The 22,968-nt window shown below is 46.7% G+C and overlaps 1 protein-coding gene across 8 annotated transcripts in view; it reads left to right on the top strand.

Moving 5' to 3' along the window:
- The first annotated feature begins 10,827 nt into the window (after positions 1-10,827).
- RYR1 (ryanodine receptor 1) overlaps positions 10,828-22,968 on the top strand; it is a 946,449-nt gene continuing 934,308 nt past the window's right edge. For all 8 annotated transcript variants that reach the window (XM_069644325.1, XM_069644324.1, XM_069644319.1 and 5 more), the window contains exon 1: positions 10,828-11,634. In XM_069644325.1, coding sequence (XP_069500426.1) covers positions 11,587-11,634 — 48 coding nt within the window. In that variant the 5' untranslated portion in view covers positions 10,828-11,586. The remainder of the gene's footprint in view (positions 11,635-22,968) is intronic.

Raw genomic sequence — 22,968 nt, 5'->3', positions numbered from 1 at the left:
TGACCACAAGCCCAAGCCCGAACCCAACAGTCAGCCTCAAGTAAAGAACAGGAGGAAAAGACATCTACCACTGCCATTACAGCAGTGGAATCTCTCAAAGAAGAGAAGGAAACCAGTAAAAGCACTCCTGAAGTAACTATCTGTGAAATTTTCACGAAAAGCGAATTTAAAAAACAGAGTGACACGGGGAAAACAAAGGAAGCAAACGATCATAAAACAACTAAACATATTACGAAAAACACATCATTGAAAAAACCAAAGAACGAATCTCTTCCTGTAAATCAAAAATCTAATAAAAGCAGGACCTTCTTCAAAAACCTGTCACTCCCCAAAGATCAAACCAACGTCAATATTGCTCCCCTGGTGACGGTGGTCAACAATAGGAAAGTGCTTCCCACTAAGGCTACATCAGAGATAGTTGAGCTTACGAACAACAAGGATTGTGATCAGGACCTCCTGGACTTATCAACCTATCCTTTAACGGAAGAAGAAGAGCAAGAGGACGACGAAGTACTACCTAAAAGTGACACAGATATGGATGAAGAAAACAATCAAACATCTGACGACAGCTACTCTGACAGGACAGATTCTGAAGAGGAGGAGAGCCTCTCAGGAAGTGAAGTAACCACGGGTCATAAACAAGTACAAGACACGGACAGGGACAGGTGTCCTAAGGCAAAAACCATCAAACTATTGTTGATGAAAGACACAGGGAGAGAACCAAGGGAGGCGGATGACCAGCAACAAACGAAGAGCAGATACAGCTGGCAGAGAGACCCCCAAAGGGATCATTCTGACACCGGCACCACCTGCATCTAAACGACTCCAAGAGACCGAGAAAGTGCAAAGGAAGAAAGGCCTACCAGTGTTATTACCGAGACAAGAGGTCAGCCCACCCGTGACACTACCGAGGCCAGCGACCAGGCCTCGGTCGCCGGACAAACATAATAAGAACGGAAGACCCGATAAGGACAATGGTAGTCTACCTACCCAACAACAAGGGCTTGCAACGGAAAGAATGCTACACTTTAACGATGGTCTGATACTCAACAGAGCAAATGTGGTAAGACTGTTACACCAGATCCCGGCACTGAGATTAATATCCTCAAAAGACCTTGCAATAGTCGAGTTTCCAGACGAGGAGCGAACAGAAAAATTGTTCCTACACACAGTCTCAAACCTGGTCAAGCAACTCCTTCTGGATGAAGCTAATCATCTACAGCCCATGGGCTTTGACCTGTGCGAGACAAGTTACAAATCTACAAAGCAGTATGACCAAGTACCCACAAGGCCAAATACTGACGTTAACCACTACAAGGAACATGAACACACCAACAAAACTCTAAGAAGAAACACAAGGAGAGACAAATCGCCACAGAATTTTAGAAAACCATCACAAGAAAAAGAAAGAGACGACGAAAAGTGGAAATGGCTAGCCAACCTCCTGGCGGAAAAAATGCACGACCAATAATGTTTAAAGAAAGAAGCGGGGGAAACCTTGATCCTGATAAGCTGGAACACAAGAGGATACGGACACCTGCTAAGGAAAGGTGAACTCCAAAAAGTGGGATGTCAAATCCTCTGTTTGCAAGAAACTTGGCTATTATATGTGGAAGGATACTGTGTCTTGTTGAATCCAGCTCTTAAAGGATCAAGGGGACGACCAATGTCAGGATTATTGGTCGCCATTAGAAACTACCTGAACTGGACCTTGCTATACACTATGACTCCAACTCCATACATACAGCTGGTAGCGGTTCGACCAAGAAAAGACGCAGGGAGAAACCAGCGAGTATTGATATTACAAAATCTATACTGGAATCCCTTAATAACATCAAACAACTCCCTACCCGACGAGATAGTGGCACTGTTAGATGACCAAAGGGAGAATTGGCATGACCCGTTTTTCATAATAGTGGGCGACCTAAACTGCACTTGTATTGGCAACGCTAACCAGGCAATAGTCGAGCCATTAACAGCAACGAAAAAACAAAAGCGAGGCATCCTATGGAGGAAGCTAAAGAGACTGCGTAATCAAGACAATCAAGAGACTGCGTAATTCTGAACGGCATAACGCAAGGGGACGTGCCCGGGAGATCGACTTGGAAAGGTGGCCATTCAGCTGGAATACTGGACTATATATGTATTTCAACCAATATGTCAGAAAGTATTCAGACACTGGAAGTAATTAACACGTCAGCAAGTGACCATAATATTCTAAAAACTGACGTGTAAGAATTTCAATTAAAACGTAAAAACCACCCACGGAAACATGCTAACAATGTCCATAAATCCAGGAAGGAACAAATTAAGAATATACTTGCATAAAATACCAGTGATGAACTCAAATTAAAAATATCTGATAAGACATATGGAAACCCAAGAAGGGAAACATAGTATTGACTCCACTCCACTATTCAAGCAGTATAAATCACACTCCACCACGGGAGAAAACAAACTGAAAATGGCGCACCGCCACACCTACGACATAAAGATAGTGGACCGGAAGAAAAAGCTAAAGAAATTGATTGCGCAATTGAAACAAAATGAAATACATAAACTTAAACAAAAGTATCACAATTGGCTTCATTGACACAAAAAAAAATCATAAACCAAGATGCGGAGAGAATGTTACAAAAAACCAAAACCAAAAATACTTCAGAAATCTGGGCAAGCATCAATGAAGTGGACGCCCCAAAAAGGCGCCCTGATGTCAAATCCGATCCCAGCCATGGAATGGTGTGAATTCTACGCACAGATTCAAGAATAAATAAGCTCTACACAAATACGGACAGCACATGGTGCACATGAAGATGTATCGCTAGATATAGAAATTGACACACTTGAAGCTATCATAAATGAACTGAAAAACTCACGAGCACCGGGCCCAGACGGTCTGACAAATGTTATATTGAAGAGCAGTCCAGAGGAATGGGCCACATTCTTACACCACCTGTTTAAATACATCTTATCTATGGGGAAAGTACCCATCTCATGGAAAACCGGCATCATCATACCAACTTTCAAAAAAGGGCTTAGGACAAACCCCAACAACTTACGTCCCATAGCACTTTTGGTCGGGCAGGAAAAGTATTTGCAGTAATCTTACTGAAAGCTCTTACTAAATGGAGCGTATCAGCAGGAGGAAGAAACCCCTGGCAGTCAGGATTTCTTAAGGGGAGAAGGACTCCCCTTAACATTTTCCTGATTCATTTGTTAAAATCTAGATGTGCCAAAGACAAGAACCAGAAAACATGTGTGGCCTTTGTAGACCTGTCAAAGGCATTCAACACAGTCGGAAGAGGGCTATTGTGGAACAAGCTGGAAAATTGGAAGTGTCCACCTACCATTGTAGAGAACATCAAAGACTTATACACGAATACGGCCATCAGGGTTAGGCTAAATACAACTGGCCTACTGTCAGAACAAATACATACTACAAAGGCCTTGAAACAGGGCTGCCCACTAGCTCCGGACCTCTATAACCTCTTTGTCTCGGACATCGACGAGAAATTTGGACAAACACGCTCATTTCCACCACAAGTAGCAGGTATACCAATTGGAAGGCTACTCTTCGCTGACAACATAGTTCTAATGGATCAGACTCCAATAGGTCTGCAATGTCAACTAGAAGCACTCCAGAACTATGTCGACTCCAATAGGTTGACAATCAACAAGGACAAGTCTTGTATACTAAATTTGAGTACACCTTGTGGTAAACAGTCCAAAAAAAACACGTGTGTGTGGTTGTTAAAAGGAGAAAGGATACTAGAGGTCAATGCTATTACCTACCTGGGAGTCTGCAAAAACAACAGTGAAACATAAGCGCAGAGAGGGGAGCTGATGAGAAGGAAAGCAACCAAACTAGCAGCGCAAGGTAAGATCCTATTACGCAGATACTGCGGATTCACCCTCATCCTATTGGTAACCTTCTATAAGATGAAGGTGGTGCCAACCCTGTCCTACGGTGCCGAAAGTGCTTTCTGTTTGCCAGCAAACATATGACCCATATTAGAAGGGATTTTTTGGCAATCATTATTACTACCCATTTCGATAATAAGGAGGGAACTGGCCTTGTCTTCTCTACAAGCAATAGCAAATTGGAAAACCATCTCATTTTTTAGGAAATGCTTCGAAGAGCCACTGACGGTAGGCTTTATGGTCATCAACAAAGGGATGAGAAAAAACAGATCAAACCTTACCGCAATGGCAAATTCTTGTGAGAACATCTTGCCAGACCTAAACGAGACAAAAGAAGACTTAGTAAATAATCCTCTAAAAACAAACAAATAAACTATATACACGTGATTGGATACAAACCTTAGAGGCTGTAAAAAAGATATGAAAACTATGATGACTTCTGGGCAGGCTCCAGAAAACTGAACAGATACCTGAAACTTTTTCCTAACTGGTACTTTCGCTCCCAATATCTACGGTTTCGTTTGAACATTTTACCCACAGAGGAAATAATCTGAAGAAGATCGAAGTCATATGGAACAGCCAAATGCAGACTATGTCAAAAGTCAGATTCAGTGGAATCCTTGAAACATTTAACGTTGGGATGTGAGGGTACTAGAAAGGAACGCAACCAGTACTTGGGGGAGACCGTTTGTAATTATTACATCAGGGACCTTGATGCTTGGTGGAAAATATTGATTGAGGGGGAAAAATTACTGATTGCAATTTCTCCTACAGACAAATAATGAACAAACTGGTCTGGCTGTAATTGATTGAGATGCAGACCAAACGTTGGTAGGATGGGTTGGGGCCAGTTGAGTGCAAAGGTCCTTAGAAGGAGTTGAACTGTGCAAATCTTAATTGAAAGGAAATGTAATTGTTTTTTTATATTTGTCTGCAATAAGGGTTAACGGTTTTTCGTTTTGTAAGCCATATGAACCCCTATACTGGGGATTTGTACATATTGAGTCAGTAGGATCTGGGGATTTGTACATATTGAGTCAGTAGGATCTGGGGATTTGTACATATTGAGTCAGTAGGATCTGGCAGAACATTCCCTAGTAGCGCAGGTGCTGGTGTCTTCCCCTCAGTCCCCCAGGCTGCTAGAGCGCAGGCATGTGCTAGGGGGTACGTTTAACACTCACAGAGTCTGCGCCCTCATGTTCCTGCATGTCAACACACCATGTACTGGCAACCGGAAGAGAAAAGACTCAGCCAGGCACTCATATGCTCAGCAATGAACCCCACCTCTCCGGTACAGGTGTGATGCCATGCGCCATCTATCACTCCATCCTATGACGCGTCTGCCTACTCGACCAAAGGCAAACCATCTGTGCGACCTCCTCTGGGCGTGCTTCTGCTGCATGCCTGGCTGCCTGCCAAGCATGGGTGTGGCCTGCAAGAATACTATCACCTTTCAGGCATTAAAATGGATGCCCCTGGCCCGCGCCACTCGCGCTGCAGCGCCGACCAGGCTCATCAGAGCCACGTATTGAATACCAATGAACCTAGGGCTTGGAATGGGCCAGGCCTCGCCCATCCAGGTTGACATTCCATGACTTCACACACGGAGCCTCACAGCCTGTACAAATAAACAGAAATAAGGTGAAAAGAAAACGCTTCTGTTCATGACGACGGACATGGGATCATAAATACTGTGGAAAATAAGTCTCAGGGGGGGGCTCAGCGATGAGGAGAAGAGCCGCCACTGGCTTCAGACCTGCGACGTTCTTCGGAGCTGCTGTCATGCTTCTAGCGTTAAACACGTGTCTGAAACATTGTAAATTTTCCTTCATGAACGAACATTTGTGCTCCTGTATTAGTCACTGTGTGATATTGTGAGTTATGTCCAGGCAAATGTTTTGCCTCTAATAAGATGTCATCAATGATACACTTAGATAGAATTGTGAATGATAGCAAATGCCACAGTTAGAATTGTGAATGATAGCAAATGCCACAGTTAGAATTGTGAATGATAGCAAATGCCACAGTTAGAATTGTGAATGATAGCAAATGCCACAGTTAGAATTGTGACTGAGCAAATGCCACAGTTAGAATTGTGAATGATAGCAAATGCGTTAGAATTGTGAATGTTAGCAAATGCCACAGTTAGAATTGTGAAGGTTAGCAAATGCCACAGTTAGAATTGTGAATGTTAGCAAATGCCACAGTTAGAATTGTGAATGTTAGCAAATGCCACAGTTAGAATTGTGAATGTTAGCAAATGCCACAGTTAGAATTGTGAATGATAGCAAATGCCACATTTAGTTACAATTGTGAACATTAGCCTGCGCCGCATCCACTCTGCAGGGTTCTCAAATCTAGGTGTAGCCCCCACCTTTGTCTACTGTAGGGTGAAACGTAGTGTATTATGAAGCCTAGGCCCCTCTCCCACTTTGCGGGTCTAGGTGTGGCCTCCATCTCTGTCTATTATAGGTTGAAACCTGCCAGTCGTGGAACCTGGGCCTTTCTCCGACTGTGCAGGATTCTCGGGTCTGGGTGTGGCCTCCAGCCTTGTCCACTGTATGGTGAAATGTAATGCATTATCAAACGTAGGCCTCCCTACCACATCACAGGATACTCGTATCTAGGTGGGGCCTACATCTCTGTCTACTGTATGGTGAAACGTAGTGAATTGTGAGACCTGGCCCCTCCCCCACCATGCAGGATTCTCAAATGTAGGCATCTAGTCAATCCGCCAAGATCAGCTGCGAGTCATATAACCCATCAACCAAAAAGCTCAAAATCTCTGCATGCTTAACCCCTACAAATACCACACAACCACCTCTCGCACAGCAAGCCGCACGCACTTCACCACACCGCAACAAAAAACAAACAACACATAAGTCGCACCAACAGCACACGAGGTCTGACATCGATCCGATACTCGCACCAAAGCTTGGCGCACAGTGTTAACTGAACTGAAGCTGCCAACACTTCTTTCACTACCCTATCCCTCTTCACCTTACTAACGCAACCCGCCTTCTCGTTTACAGATCCGCCTGGGGACCAACTACGTTGGTGATTGTGCACGGTACAAATACCTTTAACATTATTGATAACATGCCTGCCAGCATACCATGTATGTACTCTTGAAATACGTTGGCCACTGAGGCCACACCAGTACTAAGTCTCTTATACGATAGGCCAGTGGTCTTCACACTGGGGGGCTGCCCCCCGGAGGGGGCACGAAAGATGTGTGGGGGAGGGCATACTATTTAAAAGGGGATTAAGATGACTTTTAATATCAAAAAGGATTAAAGTGACCGTCGACTGCTTATTTTTTCTATTAAAAGCAATATGCTTATATTTTAAAGAGTCTGGACATCATTTGGACAGCCTATGGGGCAACTCCCTATGTGGGGGAGGGAGGGAAAGAATATTTTTACTCAAGGGGGGTCTTGGTAGGAAAAAGGTTGAATACCCTGCCATAAACCAATGTGAGTGGAGAAGGTGCTGTATTCACATCTTGATCCGGGAGGCCATAGGGGTTGTTGATACCTGTTGTTTAAATCAAGATTGTGGCTCCTTGCAGCTCTGCAACAATGTCATCCATATTTCTGGCCAACGGTCATTCCTTGTTCACCTATTTGGCATGGGTGTATCATGGCAAATGCCCACTGCTTCCTGTTGGTGCAGTTTGAGCCGCTCCTATGGGTGAGATCCACAGGGTTGGTCCATCCATTTTCTGAAATATGCCCGCTCTTTCTAAATGTCGAAGTTCCTCTTCAACCTTTCATCACATCTGACATGGAAGGCGCCTACGTCATGGTGCTTTGGGCCCTGCGGTTGTGTCAACATGCATAGGAAACATTCTGCTATTTAGAGAGACATAGCCTTTGGAAAGTACTCTCTCCATGTGCATAGTGGCTTGGAGTCGATAGCCAGAGCGGTGCAGAGGAGGGTATAGTATCAGTGCCCATTGATATTATGTAGAATGTACAAACCGCAGACTGCTTTCTAGGAATGACTGATGCTTGGAAAGGGTGGCCTAGTGGTAGTTGAGTTATGCCTCAAATGCATTCATGGGTTTTGTTTTCTTAGCACAGGCTATGTATGGCCTGGGTTGCCTAAATTGTCTGTGACTCATATTGACAAAGGCATGTGGGCAGCCTGAAATCTGCAAAGTTAAAATATTTGTGGGCTTGACTCAGCCATTCATCCTTCCAAGGTTGATAAGTAGAGCATCATTAAATTTGGTAATCACGTCTGTTACAGCGTTTAGAAACGGGTGTAGCACTATATAGCATTGTGATATAATGATGGTACTAATCATCTAAAAGGAACTGATCTCTGGACGAGGGACATCATTTAGGGGTCACCAAGGGTGGCAACTGCGACCCTTGAGGTCTCCCTTGCTACACCTGGGGTCTCCCTTGCTACCCCTAAAAAAATGCAAGCTCCTGGGCTGTGGCCAGTGCCATGTGCTCTTTGACCCTAAATAAGAAAGAACAGGAATACCAAATAATGTGTCCTTCTGGAATTCTATACAATAATTGCTGAACTCATGAAAAGGTTTATTTCAGGCACACTTCAGGGGGTGAGTAACTGATTTAGTCTGTTCTTAAACACCTCAACTCAGCCTTTCATCCTTCTGAGGTCGATAAATGAGTACCAACACCGGTTCGGTGATATTGTATGTATATTTGTTCCATATAAAGTGCTTAAGCGTAAGTGCTATATAATAACAGATCATTATCATTTGGCCATGGATGTCTGCTTGTAATCACAGTAATTTGGTAATATGGGCCTATACACACTGATCTTAACGATACAAATTGGCGATCCATTCTTGTATGAAATGTATATCACATTATAGTGATATTGTAACCACATTTTTCGAAGTGTGCTTAGGAACCATGCTATGTGATGTCACTTCCTGTTTTCTCAAGGGGTGAAAGGTTGTGTTCCATCCCTTCCTGTGATATCACTTCTGGGTGGGGTCAAATGACATCACTGCCTGTGATGTCATCAGGGGTCAAGGGTTGTGTGATGTCACTTCCGCTACTCCTGGCATTTTGGTGAAATTAAGTCCCTGCCTTGGACTGGTCACCCGCGTCGAGAGCCTTTGGTGAAGAAGCCACGCTAGAATACTCTTTTTGCGTGAGTCTTGGCAACGCTCAATGGGGCCACCAAAATGGCAGAGGTGTGCTATACAAGACCCCTATGCATTAAACTAGGCCAAGCTGTGTCTGGTTAACTGGTTGTTCTGTGGGTTGGGAAGACAACCAGAGCCTCTGCTGTAGATTGTGACTATTGTAAACCTGAATGGGCACCTTCAGCTTGTGCTTTGGTTCAGGAGGTCGCTGAGGGCATTCCCAGGGCTCGGATGCCGCCAGTAACACCCTTCAGATTGCTCCTAAATCGGAAAGGGCGGTTGTTGTCAGAAATTCCCTGTGGGGCATCACCTGGATCTGGATGCCTTGGGGAGGAGTTCCTGAGTTGACAGGCCACTAATGCATATATTTCTATGTTGGGAGGTCACTTGGTGTCTGTCAGTCTTTTTTCTGTGGCATGCCACCTATAGATTATTTGAGGAGATAAAACGCCACGCATGGTATGATTGGTTATTTATAACACGCTTAATACACAGAGGTTTCTAAGCGTGGACCTGGGGATCGAACCCCTGGACGTTGTCCCTGAGCTATCCTCCCGAGACTTATGCACCGACTGGTTTGGCCAGTCACCTGAAAAGATCTCTGCAGTGTGTGCACTGAGCTAAAATGCCACTGTGGCGTCTAACCGACTCAATGAGCATGTCCAGGAGGCCTCACTGGAAGTAGGCCAGTCAAGAGGTCACCTTTCACAAGCAATGATACCACACTCTAACAGGGATCACCCCGACTGGTCATCAGAATCTTGACCCTCATTTGGGAGTCCACCCAAAGGCTGGTCATCAGCTGACTGGTCCTGGGGTAGGAGTCTAGGAGGTCACCTTTGGCGCGGTCCTGAGGACTGGATGCCATGGGGTCATCTAGCGCATTACAGTCAGGCTGTCAGTCAGCCCAGGGATGGGCATCAGTAGCTGGACATTCACGAGGTCACCTCAGGGTCCTGCACCTGTGGCAGGGGTCCCAGGTCACTTGAGTCCCGCATGTCAGTAGAGCAGGTCCCACCCTACTTCTGGACCACAAGTTAGCCCATCGCAGTGATCAGGGAACGGAAATGGGTTTCTGCCAATGCATAGACGACAAACGTCGACACAAAACTTACTTTCAATGTCCTGCCCACCTTCAAGGCATGTTTAATTGTGCTGTCTGTCGACATCATAGTCTTCAAGACTTAACACACATTACCATTATGCTGCAGAATCAACAACAATGATATGTAACACTGTGTAACCCTGAGAAAACAAATTCAGTCAAGGAAACTTGGACGTTCTTGTTAGACCCCGCTTTCTGTGTCCTATTTTGTCGTCAAAACAACATGCGTTTCCTGACCAGCCATTACTAGCGGGGAGCATTGTGAACAGCACTGCACTCATGAATACAGTGAAGGCGTGGGTCTCCCAACTGACCTGCGCCTCCCGTGTCTAAACACACCTCCGCAACGTTACAGAGGTGATTTGAGTCAGGGTTGTTGCAACTCCCCTCTGAAAAGCTTGGAGCCGAAAGGATTTTTAATAGAGGGAAAAATGCAACTAGCGAATATCCACAATTCCGTGCCTGAGAATCGGGGCCGTCCGTCCCTCTTAAGGGAAGACCTGCGTGTGTGCGCAGCGGAGACTGTTGTCCTTCGGGGGCTCCTCCGCTGTCCCTTATAGCCGCGTGCTGGGAAGTCCTCGAGGCAGCCCCCCTTCTTTCCTGGCCTGTCAGAGGGGTGGGGGTCTCGCCTGCCAATAGGCAGCCTGTGAGGAGGAGGGTCCTGCTCCACCTGACTGGCTGCGGAATATGTCTGAGTGCTAGGCAGCCGGTGTGCTCTGCTGGTGCTGCGAGCTGTCTGCCAACGGCAGCTGATCAGGACACACGCAGGGCGCTAAGCCCCGATCCCTCGAGCGCTCCCGGGGGCTGGCGACCGCTCTCACCCGACCCAAAACGCGCCCAGCAGAGCCAGCGACGGCACTCCCGCAGCCCGGAGAGCCGGCAGCGCAGCTCCTCGCAGCTGCTGCAGCTCAGCCCCAAGAACCCGCCACTGAACCACATCTCTGACCCCGGTCCGAAGAGGGCTCGGCGAACCAGCAACAGTCTCGAAGAGCGACAGCCCGACCCAACGAAGCACAACCTCGACCCTGTGCTCGGAGGACCCAGCAACAGCCCCAACCCAACAGCCCAGATTGAGTGTCAAACGAAAGCTCGACTGAGTCATCGACAACCAAGAGTGAGTCCAAAGAACAGTCCAGTCCAAGTGCCAAATAGAGCCACTGAGCGCTCAACCCAGTGCGCAGAAGGCCAACTTGCCCAAGAGTCCTCAACAGAGCTTTCCACAGCTCCAACCAAATCAACAGAACTATTGCTGGTCCCAGCAGAGTGACAGCTCCACACATTTCACCAAAGAACTACTGACCCAAACTGAAGTGTGCCTGGCCGTTCTAGAAATAGCCCGGACCCACCAAGGAGAAGATAGTAGCTTCCAGCCCAAGCGCAAACACCGCCGCCATCGACAAGCTGCGGCCTCCATCCGCCAGGAGCCATGGCTGAGGGCGGAGAGGGAGAGGATGAGATCCAGTTCCTAAGAACCGTGAGTACGAGTCGCTGCGCCAATCATGCCTTTCAGTTTTGGTTCATGGGTTACGGGGGTGAGGGTTGGCATCATCGATACGCGTTATCTAGAAGCATACAAAGAAACACCAGCTTTCCAACTAGTTGGCAAGTGAGCCAAAACTCTACTTTGACAAAAAAGCCAAGAAGGCTAGATTGTAACATTAGGCCCAACAAATGTAGGGATTACTCAAACCAACGTCAGGACGGTGGCAACCAGGGCAAAGAGCCGTTGTAGTGATAACAGGTGGACATTGCGCTTTTGCCAGTCCCATTCCCCAAGTAACCCAGGCATCTCCGTGTACTGAATCGAGGCTACTTTCTTGGTATGTTGGCCTCCAGTAGCGATATTTAATTGGAAGAGGGTCTAGAGAAACACCAGTTCAGACACAAACGTAACCGTTACATTTTAACGCACAGTCCAGGATTGTGTAACCACCAGAAGTTCACTTTTAGGCCCCACATGTAGGGGCGAGAGAGAGAGAGGGCACTGGTCAGCTCGTTATAAATAGGCTCTTACACATATACCCTGGGATGAGGGATGAGGGACTCGCTTCAGCCCCCCCCCCCTCCCTCCTCTAGTATATTTGGAGAGCTGCTGCTAGTGGTGCTTTGGAGGAAGAGGGAGGGCGGCTGGTGGGTAGTCTTGTGTTAATGCTGATTCGGACAAGCTTGGGAGGCCGGTTTCTCCTTACAGGTCTTTATTTAAACTGGTCCTTGACAGATGCAGGTCTTTAAGGATTGCTGAGGCCAACTGGAGGCGTCAGGGGCGGGGGAGGAGGGCTCTGATGGGTTTGAAACAGCGGGAGTGGTTCTGGGTCTCTTTTGGATCGTTACAGGGCCCGTAGGCCTCAGTTTGTCATGGGTGCCTTTGGGCCACAGTCTGTCCTGGAAGTTAAAAATCACATGTTGCTACAAGACAGGGGGCATCTTTCTGTCCTGCATATGACTTGTTAATACAGGACCAGTGGGGGTGGGTACCATGTGCCCATACATTAGTGGGCCTCAGTTTGTACTGGGTACCACATGTCACTGCAGGGCCAGTAGGCCTTGGTCTGTCCTCGCTCCCATGTGTGCCTACAGGACCCATGAGCTTCAAGTCTGTTCTGTACAGTGTATCCAAAGAGGGCCTGTGGGCCTTCATCTGTCATCCGCAAGTTATGTCCCGTCTTGTCCTGTCCTGGGTATCGCATAGCCATACAGGCCCAGTAGGCCTCAGTCTGTCCTGGGTGTGACATATCCATACAGGCTCAGTAGGCCTCAGTCTGTCCTTAGTGTGACATATCCATACAGGCCCAGTAGAGCTCAGTCTGTCCTGAGTGTGACATATCCATACAGGCCCAGTAGACCTCAGTCTGTCCTGGGTGTCATATATCCATACAGGCCCAGTAGGCCTCAGTCTGTCCTGGGTGTCACATATCCATACAGGCTCAGTAGACCTCACTCTGTCCTGGGTGTCACATATCCATACAGGCCCAGTAGGCCTCAGTCTGTCCTGGGTGTCATATATCCATACAGGCCCAGTAGGCCTCAGTCTGTCCTGGGTGTCACATATCCATACAGGCTCAGTAGACCTCACTCTGTCCTGGGTGTCACATATCCATACAGGTCCAGTAGGCCTCAGTCTGTCCCGGTTATCACATTATCTCAGAGGATACAGTGGAATCCATCGGTCTTGTATCCCAAGACTTTCTGCGTGAAGGATCAGCAAGCCTCCATGTGCTTGATCATGTGCAAGGGTGGACTAGCCTATAGGGAACTATGGAGATTTCACGGCAGGCCTATGTACCCTGTGCCTCTTTTGTGTGGCATTTCCATATTTTCTCATAGGAAAAGTGTTGGGCTTGCTGAAAATGTGTAATACGAGGGCACGTTGAAAAATTCTTTCCAAGGCCACTTTTGGTTCCCAGTCCACCCCTGATCATGTGCCTCCACTGAATCATTGAATTGGTCTATCCCAGGTGTGCTCATAGGGTCCACAAACCTTTACCTGTCCCGGATGCCGCGGGTGCCGGAGAGATGATAGTGGAGGGCCTGCATTGCTCGTGGATCCTGCCTGTCCCTGAATGATCAGAATGGGCCTGTGTGTGTCTTGGATCCCACATGCTCCTGCAACACCACAGTGGATCACACACTTGCAGTTTGGGGTTTGCCCCCATGTCACCATGTCTGAAGGCAAAGTTGCTGCCACAGGGGCATTTGTTGGGCTTGGATATTTAGTAAAATGTATATTGACAGTGTGCTTACGTAGCTTGCCGATGGAGAAAAAGGTCATCTAAATGGACAATTTAAAATTCTCAAGGGGCCATCAAGGGACTACTGTCATGTTTCAGTATAAGACCCACATATACAAAACAGTGTTTTTGACAAAAATCTGAATAGCAGCAATTTTATTCCAATTTTATAAAATCTGCACTTGTCATCAGCTCGATTAAACAGGACAAATCATACCTTTAAAGAAAGGAGCACGCTTCCTATATATGTCCAAAAAAGTGCAGAAATAGTGCAATCAAGAATTATACAATCATACACAGTGCAATTCAACTGCTAAATACACAGCATCAATCAGTAGAAAGGCATGTATTTGGTATACACACCCTCAATGTTTGGCAAACCTATATCTGTACCATGGTCATATAGCTTTATATTAATCCAAACCATGTTACTACAATTTATATTAAGAGCCATCACATTTCGCATGTACCACATCAAATCTTGGGTTCCGATAGGTCGAAGTTATTATAAACATTTGTAGTTATTTAACAACTTCACTTTGTATAATGTTTCGGCACTAGCTCATTCCGATCGCCTTCCTCAGGACCTTTCAAGCACAATTATGGCCTTCAATAGAGCTATTCCTTGTTTTATTTTCCTTTGAAACACTTGGGGCGCCACTCTGTGAATAGAGAGCGATACACAGTCATTGCTTTGTATTGTACATCACATGAATTTAATTTTACACTCCTGTTTTATAGCAGGTATAACCTATTCACCCTGATTCGGAAACAAAACCATTTACCCCTTCACCAGGATATTTTACTGGGGATCCTCATGTCACAATGAACCAGAGATGAATCCATCTGGATGGGAGAAAGAGAGGATGCAAAAAAGCATGTGACATTACCCCGGGATACATTCCATAGCCCTCACATATCCTCACAATGAGTTTGGTCAGGGCCAGTAAGGATTCCAAAACGTCTCCTTGGTCAATGATATCTGATGGGGAGTTAACGCCTATTGTGACATCTTTCACTAAATAAAAACCCTTTGATCCCATCAGTTCTTATCTGTAATGAAGTTATCCTGGGTTTCCACAGCCAGCTAGTGCTGGTCCCTTGTGTGGACGGTTTGGGCATTGGAATCTGGAAAATCTTTGCGACCTGGGAGATAGAGCTGTTGCCTACAGTCTGGAGTATCGGGACAATTAGAGGGCAAGCTCTGCTGTTTGAAGGCTGGTTCTGTGGGATCGGTGAAACCCATGAAATAGCCCTGCTCTCCAAGGATTGGGTTGTAATATCTGTCTTAAAATGTGGTGAGGTGGGCTGCCTCATGCCTGATCCTGTTAGCCAGCGAAAGCTGTGCGCTTTACTACATATGAGCCTAGAATGTCCATCTGGCTCATTCCAGTTATGCAAAGCTGATTTATGGTACCCACACCACCCCTGTAACTAGAAACAAAGCAGAGATTTCTCATTTTTTAGTGAGACATAATTGCAATTTGGCCCTGCGGCATCTGTGGAACGTGAGTGCTGAGTCAGCTTTCTAAACTCTGGCGCCTTATGGCATAAGAACGAGCAGTCGTGCCCGGGCCGATGCAATCTGCGTAATTTATGGGATTGCTCTGGCTAATGACTGATGCCTTCAGGCTTGGGATTGCAGAATGTTTGCAACCGGCCTATGCCAATGTGCTGACCGCAAAAGTGTCTTTAGCCCACCATTGCACACTGCAGGGATGCCAGTGAAAGAAGTAGTTCATGCACGGTTTCCGCGCATACGCGACGCTGCGCGCTTGCTTGCCAGTAATGCGCATGTGCAGCAGCCTGTGCGTGTGCTATTTCTTTAATTGATATCACAGATGGGGATATGTCCCACCTCGTCGACTAGCCGTTTTTGCTGCAATTTTCACTGTGTTTTCTCATGGGGGCAAGCATCCCATACCCATCTCCCATGCTCGCGCAACACTCACACTAGTCCAAAAGTATTTTCTAAGTGTTCTGTAAACTGGCCCCAGCACCAAAACAAAAGCTCCAAAGATGCATGCAACAAAGACGTTTTGCAGCTGGTGCACTGTGATTCGCTGGCTACAAATGTTCTGTACCCTCACCCAAGAGTGATAGTGCTCTTGGGCGAGGCTCGTGCCTTTAGGATGTGCAACCCGGTGGGTAGGTCTGCTCTCTGAGACTTGATCCTGTCACATCAGTGCAAGCGGAGAGGTCGCTCTGCTGTCAAAGGCTTGCGTCTGCAAGGCGTGTGAGCCTGTAAGACCTGTCGAACCTAAGGCATAGAGAGTGGCTGCTTTTGGTGTAATCATGTAAACTGACTTCAATGTTAGAGTTAGCTGCGCTGTCTGAAGCTTGAACCTGTGCGATCAGTGCAACCTTAGTGGTAGAGTTGGTGTGTATTTAAGGTGCGTGTCCAAACCCATAGGTTGTGGACATTATGATTCATAATTGCCTTATGTAGCCTCTCTTACAACAATGTTTCCCCCCACAAAGCCATGTGGATCTTTCTGAAGAACCCACATGTATTTATTTTACATATGATTTGATTGTTTAAAGCGCTGACCTAGCTCGAGAGCAGAGGAGTGCTGTACAGGGTGTGGCTAGCCAGCTCTTGGGCTGGCATCTTTTAACAGTAGCATAGTAATATGAGTTGCCTTCTGTGCGTCCATTGGGATTAGTCCTTGGTCAGTGTAGAGGCAGTTCAGGAGACCTATTGGTAACTTACTCACTGAGTCCTGGATCTCTCGGCTGGCAGGGTCGCACTGGCCCATAAAATTGACTCGGGCACCATTGAAAAAGTGACCCACAGTTGCAAATCGCAATTCATTCCTTTTGTGACACTGGGGGATTGTTTTGATAAAATGTGATGCAAATTGTCAATTTCAAAGAATATTTATTCAGCAGCCCTGGTCAAAACTACTAGCAGCATCACTCATTAAACTGGCCCACTTTGGCCAAAAAAAGTAGCCCACTCTGACCCAAAAAAACTAGCCCACACCAGCATTTTGTGCTTTTACTTCGGCCATGGGCCTATTGCCCTATAGGCTAGCCTGAGCCTGTCGGCTAGGTCCGCTAAGGAATGTGGCAAATATAGTCTGTGGTCGAAAAACAGTAGTGGAACTATATTCGCTGCTGGCCCGGCCCCGCTCCTCACAAACCCCGTTGCAATGCCGCTCCCACGCGCAATCCAAACCTCTAAACAAATACACCAGCTGTTTAAGGGAATGTTCAGTGCAGTGCATTGAAGTGCAAGTTTCAACTTCTTCCTACACTTTTATTGTAAAACTAAACCGTTCTGGAACTGTTTCTTTTTCAAATAAAAATATTGGTACAGTAAAACTTTAAAAACAAGTAGAGGAGCACCGCTGCCACTGGCCCTTACGCTGGGGGTTTGTCTTTTTGCGGCGTGCGCAGTCCCTCTGGGACAACAGACTATCAAATCGTTCCACATTATGCAGGGCGCAGTTCTAAAAGGCACGTGACCACAATCGACTAGGGAAAATCTTAAATCAGCACTTAAAGGTAAAAAACGTGTTAAATTCGTGGTAATTCTGCCGAACGCCCTGCCCTTTAGGTTAAGCACAGGGTGGCATGTGCCCTTTGTTATGGCTTGAGGGCGGGTCCATTCTCCTGTACCTCTGCCCACTGCAAAGCTACAGGGGCCTTCTGGGCACCAGGCAGCACCTTAAAGCAGAACTTGTGATGCACACTGCATATTGAATCTCCTCTAGGCACAGTGTGTTCCCGGATACTTGTCAAGGGAAGCACTCTGACTGCTACTCGTTCTTATGTAGCACAACATAAGCCATTCTTTTGGCAGCATGCTGCTTTGAGACCTAGAAGAGATGGGTTGGTTTAGTGGGGTTTGGGGAGGGGCATTAGCGGGAGTCGAGCGGTGAGAGAGAGCAGTGGAGTAACTTTGCTGAAAATGTTGGGGGGGCATGACATCTGAAGAAAAGGTGCCCCAGCCAAATGGTGATGGTGTGCCATGAAAGTTCAGGGGGGGGGGTGGGGACAAATAGCCCTGTCCCCCCCCTAAAACTACACCCATGAGAGAGAGGTTGCTGCCTTGTTGGTTGCCTATCAGTAGAAACCAACCTGTGTGTGTGGGTAGGTTTGCTGGTATTTTTGCAGGTGCAGAGTGTGGTGAGACGCGGCCTGGCAATACCCTGAAGTGCCTGTTTTTGGTATTAAGAGAGGTCATGTGGCCCATGCATGTATATTATGAGCTTTGAGGTTCTGGTCAAGGGTGTTTGCCTTTGCTGGTAAAGGCACGCCCCTAAACGCTCACACTAGAAAAAATACCACCCGCTAGGGTAAAAAGCCCAAAATGCTCTTGCAAGTGAAACAAGTATTTATTTCTGCAAAGAAAGATGCAACAGCAAAGAGCTCTGTTGCCACAGAACATTCTGCCAAAAAGTGTTCAAGCAGAATTTTATAGGGAGACACAGCGTCGTAGGTGACATCATTGTAAACAGTGAGAACCTGGGTGGCTGGTTGGTGCGACCCTATATATGGTCGGCCTGATCCATAGGGGATGCCAGGTCATTGGTCTCAACCCAGTCCATCCGTCTTCCATCACATGGGTTCTGCTGGGCTCACCGTCTCCATGGAACCAAGGCCAAAGAAGCAATTAGCTACCTTTGTGAACAATGCTACTCTTTTATTATACAGTGCACCTGGCAGGCTCGAAGACTGGCACAGGGGGAGATTCGAGATCACACCGACCCACACATACTTCACTCATTCCCGATCGCCTCATCAGCTCCCAAGGCTTCCACCCTCGCATTTGAACTATAATTCATCCCTCCCTGTACCTGAAGGTCGGACAACCATACTCTCAGATCTTATGGTTGATTGGTTTATGGTCAGTGGTCTGGGGTCAACTGGTATCGTGGAATTCAGAGGTCTCTGGACTAGGGAATTTTTAGGGGCTATAACTCGTAGTTAGCTGGGTGGGGATCGGAGGCCTGCTTCCTCTTGTTTGTGATAACACGTACACCAAGATGCCAAGTACTGTCTCGTGGCCTTGCAGGGCACATTCTTTTTAGAACAAACATATTGGCAACATCCTTAAAACAAAGAAGGGTTTCTGTGGAAGTTGGCGGTGTGGGCCTCAATCATCAGCGCTTGGGTCTAGCTAGATTTCCCCTTCAGCCGCGCGCCCTGTGTCTAACACACTAAATGCTGCATGGCCGTGCAAGCCCTGTGCTTTGACTATAGCTACTATATATCTAAAAAAATGGTTTTCGCTTGCACTATGTCTAAATGTCTAAATCGCATGTCCTCGCACCTGGTCTTTTATAGTTCTTCCAATGGGGCTTGTACCACCTTAAAGTGCCTGGGGAGTGGGATGGGCTTGCTCCCTTCCCAACACTGGTTTCCATGTTATGGTGGTGTGGGGGGATATGGTTTCAGTTTGGGCAAGAGGCTAGATGGCTATTTGGTAGTTCGTATTAACTCTGGCGATGCCTTATCATGGATGTCTTCCATCATCTGATCCACCGGATTTGGTGTTGGTTCCAGGCTCTTTCTGATATGTTCGACTCATGCCTGAGTGCATAATACCTGGCTGGGTGTAGGTATTTCAATGATAATAGTCGGATAACTCCCTATAACCTCAATGGGATGACAAGCTTTGTGGTGTCTGGTAAAGGACCAGGCCTTGGTGCTTTGTGGAAAGCAAGGGGGTGCGGCTGCATGCAGATTCCTTTGAGATTGCTTTTCAAATTCTGGTTCTCATTACTGTAAATTATGAGCCTCCTTGGTGGTTTGCATGGTCAAGAGTTAGGTGTTACTGGATGTTTGTAGTGTTTCCTGATTGGAGGTTGTTACCTTTTTTAAATGAATTCTTTCCCTCACCACTGGGGATGCACAGTGCTATGGATTGTTTGTTTTCTTTGCCAGACATGAGGGCTTGCACAGGGCTTGCAGTGAGGGTGTGATGTGAGCTCTTTTGTCTAGTCGCAGTAGCACCCGTAAGAGCCATATTCCCCGTAACATTTTCAAGGCATGTTCGGAGATTCTGCAGGATAAGCTAATCACGTAGTTCAGGCTTAATAGTACCAGTGAGGTTGTGGTAGCTGGGCTCTCTGTCAGAAGGTGAGAACAGACCAGACACATCAGAGCAATAGTTGGCAAAAAAGCATTTCCCGACCTGTGTTATAATTTCAGGCTGCACTGTTAGCAGGCTGTCCATCATGTTTCTGAAAGCTGCGACCACCTTGGGGGTTTGTGGGCAGTTTCCCACATCATCGGATTAGGGCTATAGATGGCTGCCAGTGTAGTGGGGCAGATCAAGGTTTCCATTTGGTCGGGGGTGACTTTCAGGCTATTCTTGGTCATCCATGGGTTCACTTGGTTGAGACCTGGGTGAGGTCCAGTGGGTCTTCATTGTCAGTAGATAGTTTGAAGATGATTTGCATTCATCTGCATAAATGTAGCATCTGAGATCTTGTCCTTTCCTTTTTATAAGTGGAGTCTTGTAGATATTGCAGAGAAGGGGTGATAGGTTCGATGCTTAATGTACTCCACCGGTAATGCTGCATGGGGTTGATTGATAAGAGGGAGAGGCGATTTATGTTCCTTCAATGAGGAATTACATTATTCATGATCTGCACTGGAGCTGTTAGGTTCTTTCAGTCTTTTGATCAAGATGGTATGGCTGACCGTGTCAAATGCTACTGAGATGACTGGTCGCACGAGGGTGCAGTGTTTGCCCATATCAGTGGTCCACTTCAGGTCATCTCATATTGGTGGCACTGCTGATCATGTTCTCTCTGTGTTCTTTCTTTCCACATGGCCATGGAGCCGGTTATCGATATAGCTCTCCGGATGTTTGGCCGTGTAGGGTATGCTGAATATGTGGCAGGAGTTCATGGCTAGAAATCAGATGGTATAAGCATGAGCTAAAAGCAGCTCCTGTGTATCCAGCATTAAACATTTACCAGGAGCTACCACTGGGGAACAAGGAACGAGTACATAGCGTTCCACAAATCTCACTTCCACACACGATGAAAACATAACATTTTGTTCATCATTTATGACCCCTTATGCTTTGAATATTGTACAGATATATCTACATGTTTATTTATATACTGTCCCGAATGCAGAGATAAATTCACATAGGTGTATTTGTTTGGCATCAGTTGGTCTGGGGAGCCAGAAGTAGCTCCTGGTAGCTGTTGGTCTCAAGCTAAGCAGGCTCTTCGAGGTTACAAGCTAAATAGCTACCAGCTCCCCTCAATTTCAAACCCTGTAGTTATGTCCTCTAGGTTTCCTGTGCCTTCTTTATTGGTGATTCGATGAAAGCTGTCTTGAAGTTCTGAGGTGCCACTCCTGGCTCATGGGAGGCCTTCATTACTGCACGTTGAAGGGTTGCAGGTGCTTTCTGAGTGATAATATTTTTGAGGATATCTGGTTGGCATGAGTCTTCAAGGGACCAGTTCTGTTACTAGCTGCCACTGGTTTGGTAAATTCAAGTTACTGAGGCTGACAAGTGAAGGCAGGGTTGCAATGAGTTGACAGTTTGATACTGAGTCCTGTGCCAGATTTGCTGGCGTCTCATCTGGGGGCTGGTGGATCCGGGTGACTGTTGGTGTAAAGTCTGGAGATGTTACACAGCTCTTGTGATGTAGTAGGGACATAGCTGCCAGTAAATGGGTCCCTAAATTCTTTGATGAACTTGAACATCTGCTTTTGTTGTATAGCTCGTGGTCATTAGATTTGAGCACTCTGTTGTCTTTGCTCATTGGACTGTTGCTCTCTGGCGCCGTAGTTGGCATTGGTAGGCTATCTTGTCCTAGTTCGTGTAACCCGTACGTGACAATCAGTTCCATCTTGCTGTGGATTTTCTTCAGGGCGTTCAGTTCTGTTCTGTACAAGAGGTGGCTTGTTTTTGTTCCGAGGTCTGGAAGTGCTTCAAGGGGGCCATTTGGTTCAAGGAAAGTAGGGCAAATCTTGTATATAGCATGCTCCTCCTTCCATAGTCTGGGCCTGGCTTCGCATCCTCCAGGACTGTGCAGACATGATCCTTACTTTCGCTGCCACATATCACAGGGTCTTGCCTTTTTTCTGGCACAAGAGAGGTGATGCTCTGTGTGCTATGCCCTACACTAGGGGGAGCTCATAGTACTCTAGGACAGGTGAGGTGGTTAATGTGTGTCTTTGGTACATCACTTGGACTTCTGGGTTCACAGGGCACAAGGGTGGACTGGTATATGTGTTTATACAGCTACGTTACCCAGGCCATCATGTCACTCCTCACGCCACCTGAATCGCTAGATGCCACCCATCTTCCCTCCCCCGCCCAGTACAGCTGTACCCTTCCTCTGTGCCCCTCTTTATCCTACCCCCGCTGTATATCTGTTCAGTTCTTACCTCTGAAAAGCGCTCTGTAATGCATCTGTACTATTGTATACCTCTCTAAAGCGCTCTGTTATGCATCTGTACTGTTTATACCTCTCTAAAGCGCTCTGTTGCTTCTCGAAGCCAGGTCCGCGCTAAATAAATACCATAATAAAATAATAATAATAATTTGCTCTTATATAGCGCTACAAAGCTTCAGACATCTGAGCGCTGCTTATTATTGCCCACAGTCTGTGTTGCACATTTATCGACCTCGGCAGGATGAAAGGCTGAGTTTGGCCCTGCCGGGATTTTAACATGTGTCAGAAGGCTCTGCACAGATGTCAAAGCGACCGATTTACTCGCTGTGCTATCTTACCGGCTTATAATAATAATTATAATAATAATACTGCAGTGCAGGGAGTATTATATTCTTCTATGAGTCATGGCGTTCATGTTCTTGAGTACACAAGCAGTGGATATGTGCACCATGCACAAGATAACGGCAATGTGTGTGCCCCCTCACAGGTTACGAGTGTTGTTTGGTTTATGGTGAAAGTCAAGGCCCCTCCGTGTACTCTGGCACAGGTCAGAAAGCTGCTGCTGACTGCTGTGCATATTATGACATAGGCTGGGGAGGATATATGCACACCTGTAGGGATCAGCACACCTTTGTGTTCGTTTACACCTTTATTGTCCAACTCCAGCCTTCGGGGGCCAGAAACCTGACGGTTTTTCAGGATATC

This window comes from Ambystoma mexicanum, chromosome 2p (genome assembly GCF_040938575.1).
Source record: "Ambystoma mexicanum isolate Mex_15411 chromosome 2p, UKY_AmexF1_1, whole genome shotgun sequence".
Lineage (NCBI taxonomy): Eukaryota > Metazoa > Chordata > Amphibia > Caudata > Ambystomatidae > Ambystoma > Ambystoma mexicanum.
This window is presented reverse-complemented; position numbering and strand designations above follow the sequence as displayed.